This window comes from Apium graveolens, chromosome 1 (assembly GCF_009905375.1).
Source record: "Apium graveolens cultivar Ventura chromosome 1, ASM990537v1, whole genome shotgun sequence".
In the NCBI taxonomy this organism is placed as follows: Eukaryota; Viridiplantae; Streptophyta; class Magnoliopsida; order Apiales; family Apiaceae; genus Apium; species Apium graveolens.
The window spans coordinates 29,930,198-29,941,133 of record NC_133647.1 but is presented as its reverse complement, the minus strand read 5'-3'; the positions used below and the strand labels follow the sequence as shown (position 1 = coordinate 29,941,133).

General features: G+C 32.2%; 1 protein-coding gene across 1 annotated transcript; it reads left to right on the top strand.

Moving 5' to 3' along the window:
- The first annotated feature begins 8,705 nt into the window (after positions 1-8,705).
- On the top strand, positions 8,706-9,296 carry LOC141661156 (uncharacterized). Its single transcript, XM_074468159.1, has one exon. The coding sequence runs from the start codon at positions 8,706-8,708 to the stop codon at positions 9,294-9,296; it is 591 nt and encodes a 196-aa protein (XP_074324260.1).
- Positions 9,297-10,936: the final 1,640 nt, after the last annotated feature.

The window sequence follows — 10,936 nt, the reverse complement described above, 5'->3', positions numbered from 1 at the left end:
CCTTGATACAATGCGGAAGCATTTTGTTTTTTTTTTAATTATTTGTTTAAATAATATGTGCTTTAAATGTGTTTCTGATTTAAATATATTTATAATTTAAAACAAAAATAATATTTATAGTTTAAAACAATTAAGTTATTTTTTAATGGAGATTTAAGTGTTGAAGATAACATGAAACATTCAATATTAGAAATTTCAAATTAAATGATATAACTTACTAATAGACATTGTACTCCATTCATACTTATCAAGTGCTTAATATATTTTCTCAACAAAATAATATTTATTTATTTTTTCACATACCTATATATTATAAAAAAACAAATTAAAATTAAGTATTATATGTTTAGACAGTTTTTAAAATATTTAATGTATTATTTTCATCAAAAAAGGCAAAATATACAATAATAATTACAAAAAAAAAATCAATTTTTTGATATAAAAAAATTATGTAATATTGACAAGTAACATGAATGTTATTATGAATTTTAAAATTTTTTTACTAATTATTTTCTTCACTAAAAAAAATCAAAAAATAAACAATTATCAAAACTGCTTCCGCAATGAACCATAGCGTAAGCTTTTGCTTCCGCAATGTTTCATTGCGGAAGGAATTAATGTTTTGACAGTTTCTGCGCGTTTTAGCGCGTGGGTTGGCTGAAGCATTAAATACACCTTCCGCAATGAATCATTGTGGAAGTGTGCATTAAATTTGCCTTACCAGCTTCGTTTTTTTGCTTTGTAAACCCAATTTCACCATTTTTCTCTATCATTTTTCAATTTGGAGCCAAAAAGAGGTTAGTTTTTATTTACTATTTTTAATGGCATCTCATTTATTTAATTATTCAAGTTAATCTAGTGAGCATGACGATTTTGATTATTTTACACCCGTTGGGAAAAATCCGGTTTATCGTAAACTTATTGTAGATGATGTTAATGAATTGATAGATGTTGATAATTATAAATGTAAGAAAAAATTGGATATGGATGATGATGATATTGAGTAAATGGAAAAAAAGAATATGGATGATAATGATATTGAGTATATGGAAAAAGAGAAATATCATAAAAAAGAAGAGGGAGATTGTAAGGGAAAAAGAGAAATGAATGATGATGATTTTTGTAGAGAAGAGAAAATGAATATAAGTGATGATGATGTTGATGATGATGATGGAGATGATGATATGAGTTTTGACAAAAAAGGTTACGGTTTTTCAAAATCAAATATGAATAGTGTTGTGTCTTGCGTTGGTATGTTTTTTAACACTTTGGATGAAGCGGAAAATTTTTATAGAGATTATGGTAGAAGTGTTGAATTTGAGATTATTATTAGGAGTACTCATAGACATTCACGGGGTAATGGTATCTCCTCTCGTTTGTATATTTGTCGTAAGGGTGGAAGACTAGGTTCTAGTACGAAATTGGATGTTGATGATGAAAGAAAGGAAAAAAGAAGGATTAGAGATGTAATTCCGAGAACAAATTGTAGTGCTCGAATGTGTGTCACTCATAGAGTTAAAAATGATAAATGGGAAGTAACTTCGGTTAAATTAGAGCATGATCATGATATGGTAACCTCGGATAAAGTACAATTCATGCAAAGGTCCAAAAATATAGATCCGGTTACCCGAGCATTGCTTGAGTTATTTGATAAATCGGGCATTGAAACCGCTAAAGCGATGAGATTTCTTGGTGAAACATGGGGTGGTGTGGAAAAACTTGGATTTTCTAATCAAGATGTTCGTAACGTAATTCGTGGATTTCTTGGAAGTTGTTCAAAACCACGATACAATTACGTCATGGATTTGATTGAGAAAGGAAAATGTTACGTGATTGAAAAGTTTCGTGAAGAAGAAAATAATTCTATACAAGTAGCTCAGAACAGTAGCCCCCCAAGCATAATCGATAATATGATCAGTGTCCTGTATAAGCTGTAGATATCGGGGGTGCACCACATCCCGAGATGAGGTAGGAAATAATATACCTCCCAACAGAAACAGAAGATATGCCCGGGTGTAAACTATAGGATCCTGCTGAAGAAACTCTGGACTCTGCTCCCCCTCTGGCCTAGAACCATATCTCGTGCGTAACTTGTGAAGAGTCACCCCGCCTCAACCATACATATCAGCCCGCTCCTTCTCAGTCATCCTCAAATCTTCCCAGTTGGTCACCCAATACGGTTTCGGATTATCAAGCTCCGTATGGGTAACAGCACGACCAGTAATAGGCAGCCCCAAGATCATGTAAACATCCTCCAGTGTAATGGTCATCTCACCGAATGTGAAGTGAAATGAGTTAGTCTCTAGCCTCCACCTCTCCACCAGTGCAGTGATCAAGCGAATATCATTCTGCGGAACAACCAAGGGGTTAACAAACACCCAGAAACCCCAGCCTGTAAGCAAATGTATCTGCTCCTCATCCAATACCCAGTTACCCATGTTAGCAGTCAACTATCTAACATCGAGCGTCTCCCTCTCACCCCCATGCCATATAAGAGTACTAATGTGATCATCCTGCATGGTCAGCAATGATCGATCCATAGGCCCGCGTTCCATATTCATTTTATCTGCAATTTTCAAAACAAGAATTATTTCAGTTTGATATTATAATGCACAAATAAGGGCAGAATAACAAGCAACTAAACAAATAACTGCAAATAAACAAGTAATTAAACAAGGATAGATTATGAACAATTAATTAACAATTAAACAAGTAATTTGTAATTAAATAAGTGTAAACAAGGATATCTTTAAATATATCTTTATTTCAAATTCAAATTAATTATTCTAATCATATATAGTCATTTTCATTAGCCCCAATTAAACAAGTATTTAAACAAATATATATTTAAATACTAAGAAATATCCTTAATTGAAATTATTAATTCAAATTAACCTAATAATTATTCATAACTATTTCAAACCATTTATCATTAATTTTAAATATTAACATAATTATTCGAATGAAATTCACAACTCAAAATTAAACCTAAATTTATTTCTTAACTAATTTATTTCAAATTAAAAAATTAAAATGACCTAATGCTTATTTCAAATTATTACTTCAAATTCAAATTAATTATTCTAATCATATTTAGTCATTCTAATTAGCCTAAATAAACAAGTATGCCTAACTCATATATTTAAATACTAAAAGCATGCCTAATCACCCATAATTATCCCAAATCATCTATCATTAATCCTAAATTTAATCTAATAATTCGAATTAATATGTATATAATTAACCTAATTATTCGAATGAAATTCACAACTCAAAATTAAACCTAAACTAATTTCTCAACTAGTTTATTTGAATTAAAAAAATAAAATGACCTAATTAATCTTAACCATAATTGTTATAAAATCCAAAATTCAACCTAAATTCGAATTAAATTACCACAAATAATGAAGAACATAAAATTCGAACTAAAAAGAATCAAATCAACATATAATTCGAACTAAAAAGCATAATATCAACATTTAATTCGAAATAATCCTAACCCTAATTGTTAAATAAACCTAAATTCGAATTAAATCACCAAAAAAATCAAGAACACAAAATTCGAACTAATAATCATCAAGTCAACATATAATTCGAAACAAATTTAAAAAAAATCAAGTACATCATGTATGTGTATAATCAAGAACAATCTTGTGTGTATGTGTTTATAGTCGTATATATACATACATCTCGTGTGTGTGTGTGTACGGTGTGTGTGTATACGGTGAGAAAAACAAACCTCAGAAAATCGAGGAGGGAGAAGAATAATGAATCGCCTGAAAATAACCTTAAAATCGCCTGAAATCGTGTGGCTGTGTGTGTTTTTAGTGTTTTAATCGAATGGAAACTGTTAACAGTCGCTGGTTGTGTTTATTAGTTAACGACTTCCGCAATAAATCATTGCAGAAGTATTAAGGGCAAAAGGGTAATTTCGATCTATCCGCAATGATTCATTGCGGAAGCCTCTGGCCTTCCGCAATGATTCATTGCGGAAGCCAGGAGTCCTTCCGTAATGAATCATTGCGGAGAGATGGGTTGGCTACGAAATAGACCCCAACAAACCATGGTTGGGGAATGGGACCCTTTCTAAATTTATTGTTATGTATCGAAATTCTGAAACAAATTAATAAAAACATTTAAGTTACAAAATTAAGAGATGAACAGGAGATCTCATTGAATTGCTAAACCTAATTCTTAAAATACGTATTTTGTCGAGCCCGTTGTCATTACATTCTTGTTCATGACGTTTTATACTCTTCTCAGAAATCAAAAACCCGAATATATAAAAGGGTAATGGCATACAATTGTACTAATTATCCTTACAAGCCTAATTATACTTAATAATTTTTGCTTCAGTTGCTTTATTTGCCTCCTGACTAACTATAAATACTTCGTTACCAAAATATTTTTCCTGCATTCTAACTATATACCAAAATATCAGTTGGTCTAAAAGTCGTTCTAACTTCCCTGAAAGGGCTAAAAAAAATCACAAGTGCCTTGGTTTTGGGAAAAACTAAGTAACAATCTATTAAATAGTTCATTAATTTTGAAGGGACATATCATTTAGTAGTTAATTTTGTCAAATTCATATATGTGAGTATAAGTTGTAGAGAGTCTTGTGTTGAAACATAGTGTTTCCCAATGGGAACCTCATCACAATCTCGCAATATATAATCTTGCAAATTAACAGATTTTATCCTTCAGATGTCACAATATTATCCAAAACTTTCCTCAAAGTAGCATTAAACTCAGTAGAAGACTCGACAAAAATTTGCGGTGGAAAAGTACGTAAAGCTTAATAGTGTTTACTTAGTCCCATACAAATTCTAAGTAACACCAACCCACATTGAGGATCACTAAGTTTGTTATCGATTTTACAAACGCTGAAACAAGTATACGTATCGAACAAGTAGTATAATAATTTGTTCCCACGAGGACTAATTTAAGATGTTAAATATCAGACACTATTTTTCTCTCAATTTAAGTTAAATACATTATGATATAAACAATATTATAACATACTCCTAATTATGAAAATATACAAATCAGCTTGAGAATAAAATAAGAGAAAAAGTATCTAGACCTTTAACTTCATTTTGAGTTTTACAAGCATCTTTCGTCATCTATGTTTTCATGTCTAATTGCTAGTTTAGTGTACATAAATAATCATAAGAACCTTTCGAATATCAAGTGAGTCTAACTCATAAGATTAATTCTCATATCTCTATGCAGAATTTAAATCCATGCGCAGCATTAACATATATAGCCCTAATTTGACTACTTGTGGTGATTATTTATATTCCTATCCTAAACACACATTAAAATCATTGTTAATTACAAGTTATATTGATTGGGTCTACTTTAGGATATCTCTTCCAAGCATCACCTAAATTAAGAAATCAATTTCAAAGTTAATTACTCTTTGAGAAGAATTGCATACAAATCAATATAATCAATCATAATGAAAAATACTTATATAAAAACTTAAGAATCCATTAAATCCCTTGAATTACAATTAGTTTAACATCCCAAAGAAAAATACAATAGTGGAATAAAGAAGATGAAAGAAAGATAAAACTTGTTAAATGGCTTCAATCTTCATGTGCATCTTCTCCAATTGTCTCTCGTTCTTCTTCTATGACTCTAAACCTACTATACTTTACGTGTCTGTTGTCTAACTGCTACCTACGTGTGTTTAACCTCTAGGTATAATATAATACAAATGTTTTAGATGCCAATATAGGAATAAAAGAAATAATTTCAAATAGAATAATATTTTAATTAGAACTTTTAAGCTGACTTCATGGACTGATTCTGGGTCCTTCAGACCATATACAAATATCGAGACCAAGATAGAATTGTGGGCCTCTTTCCAAGATTTTCAAACAAACAAATAGTAAAGACCGCAAATCCTGTCCAAAAATCTAAATTCAATGAATCAACTCCAAGAGATTTAATTTAAGCTCTAATCCATTACTTTCTTCATTTCTACAATAAAATATTAAAACACATCAAATAAAATACCAATTTCATGCAAAATAACTTAAAATATAGGGATTAATTAATGATAAATATCTATTTATCAAATATCCTTACTTAGACTTAAGATTTTTGCATGCCCTCGGGCAAAGAAGAAAACAAATACTACATCTTAATTTATTAATACCACTTTCGTAGGCTAAACGATTGCATTAAGAATATGCAACAAGTCTTTAAACCCCTAAGCAACACTAGTAGGGCGAGTTTTGTCCCGTGAGTGCCTATAGCGAATGTACCCACAAAATCTATCTAGCTCATGTAAACTAACAAAGATGATGATAGAAATAACTAAGTTTGTTCAATATAATTAATTATAATGAACATAAAACATAGAATAAAAAAGTACTTATATAAAACCTCAAAAATCCATTAAAGCCCTAGAATAATAATTAGTTCAACATATCAAAGAAAAATACAATAGTGGAATAAAGAAGATGAAAGAAAGATAAAACTTGTTAAATGGCTTCAATCTTCAATCTCCATGTGCATCTTCTCCGAGTGTCTCTCGTTCTTCTTTTATGGCTCTAAACCTGTTATACTTTACGTGTCCATTGTCTAATTGTTATCTACGTGTGTCTAACCTCTAAGTATAATATAATACAAGTGTTTTAGATGCCAATATCGGAATAAAAGAAATAATTCCAAATAGAATAATATTCTAATTAGAAATTTTTGGGGTGACTTCGTGGACTTATTCTGGGTTCTTCAGAGTGGATACAAATATTAGGCCCAAAGTAGAATTGTGGGCCTCTTTCTAAGCTTTCCAGCAACTGTTTCTGGGCCTAAAATAAACAAATAGTAAAGACCGCAAATCTTGTCCAAATATCAAAATTTTTAATGAATCGACTCTAAGAGATTTAAATTTAAACTCCAATCCAGCCTGCAAGGGTTGGCTCAGTTGGTTAAAGAATGGATAACTATCCTCTTGGTCACAGGTTCGAATCCCACGGGATGAAAATTTATGATTATGCCTCCTGAGTCAGAGCTTGTCGCTTAAATACGGTTTATCTTGGTTCATGTGGTTTGCAGGCTATTACGTGAGTCCGTAGGGTTTACCCAGTGCGCACCCGAAGGGTAGCGGCTGCGGGTTATCTACAATAAAAAAAACTTCAATCAATTACTTCATTCATTCCTACAATAAAACATTAAACACACATCAAATAAAATACTAATTTCATGTAAAATAACTTAAAATATAGGGATAAATTAATGATAAATATCTACTTATCAAATATCCTGATTCACACTTAAGATTTTGCACGCCCTCGTGAAAAACTACATCATAATTTATTAATACCACTTTCGTAGGCTACATGATTGTGTTGAGAATATGCAACAAGCTTTTAAACCCCTATGTAACACTAGTAAGACGAGTTCTGTCACATGAGGGACTATATCGAATGTACCCACAAAATATATCTAACTCATGTAAACTAACAAAAATGATGATAGAATTAACTAAGTTTGTTATGTTAAGTAATTGATGCATGCTAATGTAACTCCCCACAAACAAGATCATTGTTAGGAATCGTATGCACTTTTGATGATGAACAAAACATATGGCACAATATTTTGTTAAGTTGGCATAACTACCAATGGCTAAGTTGCAGCTCGATAGTCGCTAGTGAAGTAATTTATCTATGATAAGAATGTGTAGCATTTTTCATGTGGAACTCAGATAATAGCCAGTGATGTAATTGTTAATTCCATAGTTATCTTTGAGTTAATGGATAAATAGAATAGGGTGGCGAACTATAAATAGTCGATGCCATGTAATTCTGTTTTAAATGAAGTGAGACAATCAATGTCTAAGGAAGAAAACTTTCAACGGCTACGAAACTAGTTCAATTACGGCTAGGGAATCAGCTCATCTACGGATATGGAATGTACACTGTCAATGGTTAATGTAGCAAATAGTAGTTTAAAATGACCAAACAGAGCACATATATCAAATCTGACATAGCACATGGGCTGTTAGAAGATCTCAGTTTAAAAAATGGGAGCCAAGATAAATTGAGCATGTGATCTTGGATAGTGAAGAATAAGAAGAAACATTCCATTTCCATGCATGACAAATTGGAGGGGTATTCGAAGCAACACATCAAGATAAAATCTAACCCAATTTGTCATGGCTCACGAGAAAGAGAATAAAGAAGCAAGCTTACTTGTTGTACCTCGAAGACTGTGATATATAGTGTCTAGCAAGACTTGTAACTTGGTAATATATAAATCAATTAGTAGCAGTGTAGTCTCTAATAAATAAGATTTAGATTTTTCAAAAGAGCTAAGGCACGAGCACCTTCTCTTAGAAAAACACTGTAAAACGCAGCTGTGAAATTCTTGTAATTTGCACAGATTATTTCTTCAATATATAACTCAGGTGGCAAGTCACAAATACCACCTGATATTTTAAATCATGTGTTCTTATTTCACTTTAGCAATTGTTCAAAATGAAAAAGTTTAAAATTGTAATTTGTATTTAACCCTCACTTCTATAAATTACTCGTATATTGATTGTTGATAATTAACAATTGGTATCAGAGCGAACCCTCAATCTACAGAGGGTTTAAAGATCTTGAAGCTATATAATCAATAATGGCTAAGAAGGATGTAGGTGTGAAGATCCCAATTCTTGACAGAGAATTTAATCTCACTAGAAAGTGAAGATGAGGCTCTACTTGATGTCTCAAGATGAGGGGTTTGTCAGATGTATTGACAATGGTCCTCATGTTCCAAAGGAGACAATCACAGGACTTGTAGAAGCTGACGGAACCATTGGTACTGACAAAATAGTGGTAAAACATCCAGATGACTGCACACCAGAAGATCTGGAAGAAGTCAACAAATACAAAAGAGCTATGAACATCATGTTTAATGGCATATATTCTGACATGTTCGAATGTGTCATGAACAGTCCCACTGCCAAGGATGTATGGGATACCATTCGAAATCTTTATGAGGGATCTAAACAAGTCAGAGAGAATAAGATGCAGCTCCTCATACGGCAGTATGAGTATTTCCAATCTATTCCTGGTAAAAGTCTAAGTGAAACATTCAGCAGATTTCAAAAATTGTTGAATGGTCTAAGGTTGCATAAAAGAGTTTATCTTGTCAAGGACTCCAATATGAAGTTCTTGAGATCTCTTCCAAAAGAATGGAAATCAACAACAGTCTCTATCAGAAACTCATATGACTACAAGGATCACACTCTTGATAGACTATACGGGGTCCTGAAGACGTATGAGCTGGAGATGTAACAGGATGAGGAAATTGAAAAAAGGCAAAGAAAAGATAAATATGTAGCTCTTGTTGCATCAAATCACTGTGAGAAGCAAGTGGAAGTTAAGGTGGAATCTACAACAACTAAAGCTGATAAATCAAGACCAAAATCATCAAAAGGGAAAGCTAAGGTTGTTGAAACTGAAAGTGACTCTTCCTCAACTGACAAGCTTGAAGAGCTAGATGAGCACATGGAGTTTCTCTCAAAGAGATTTTCTAATATGAAATTCAAAAGAAAATCCTTCTCAAAACCATTCAACAAATAGTTTTACTCCAATAAAAATTTGGTTGAAAATCCAAATTTAAATGCTATAAATGTGGAATAGCTGGACACTTTGCGAATGAGTGCAGAAAGCTGAAGAATCCCATAAGTAATGAAGCCATTGACTATAAAAAGAAATAGTTTGATCTTCTGAGATAGAAGAGAGGGTATTCATTACCAAGAAGAAGGATCGGGCTGATGGGAATGATTCAGATGAGGAAGATGTTTATGTGAATCTAGCGCTCGTAGGGAATGATGATAATCTTGAAGCGGGTCTGTCAAGCACTCAGTTAATCACTACTGACATGTCTAACCTGAGTAAGAGTGAATGCAAGAAAACTATTAATGAAATGAACTGTATAACTTGCATCCTTATCTTAAATCTCTCAAGAAAGAAAATGCTAGAGTTGAAGAAACTAACTCTCCACTTATTGAGAAAAACACTCAGTTAGAAACTCAATTGCATAAACTTGTCAAAATAGTAAAAGATGACTTGCTTGATGTGTTTAAAAGGGAAGAAAACCTTAAAAACAACTTAAATGTGGACAAAATATGATTGCTAAGTGGAAAGAATCAAGGAATGCTGCCAACAAAATCATAGAAATTCAAGGCATTGAATATTTTCTGCGACATTGCTGAGAACAGATGTTATAATACACTGGTTAAGGTTCAGTCAATTATTTTGGGGAAAGTATTTCCCAAGGTATATGGAAAAATGGAGATAGTGTAGAAGTTTTAGCGCTAGACCAAAGGCGGACACGTATGATGAATTAGGAATCTAAGTTGAGATAGTCGTCAAGGTTCATTTTGAAGGAAACGAATCTAGAATGACGGGATGTGTGAAATCAATGATCATGTTATATTGGTTCATGAAATGACTATAATAGTAATAAAACCAAAAAGGGTGAAAGGGAAAGAAACATAAAGGAAATCAAGTTTGAGGAACAATAAGGGAGCTAGGTATGTGGAAATCCTAAGAAATCCTAGAAATAAAAATAGAGAAGTATGGAGTCATTGGGGTGATAGTAATTGACATGAGGTGAGGTTGAGGTTTGAAGGCATAAGCGATACATATATTTAATCCCCTTTAAGTTAGGAGAATTCGATGAAACCTTGAGATAGACCAATGGATTAATAATGAGATGCAGGTGGACTGAGGAAACAAGAAAACAAGAATTTAAATTATTGAATGAAGGAAGTTGACCTTCAAAGATGTGAAGTTAATTTCACACATGTGCCTTGATACCCAAAGGGGAGACAACCGGTATAAAAGATATCCCAATATTGAGATGACTGTTGAGATAAATAACAAAAGTAAATGAGAATTTAGTAAGAAGAATTTCATGTTAAACACGA

Excerpts from the sequence above, each read along its gene's own strand:
- LOC141661156 (XM_074468159.1), top strand. The coding sequence starts at position 8,706 with ATGAGGCTCTACTTGATGTCTCAAGATGAGGGGTTTGTCAGATGTATT.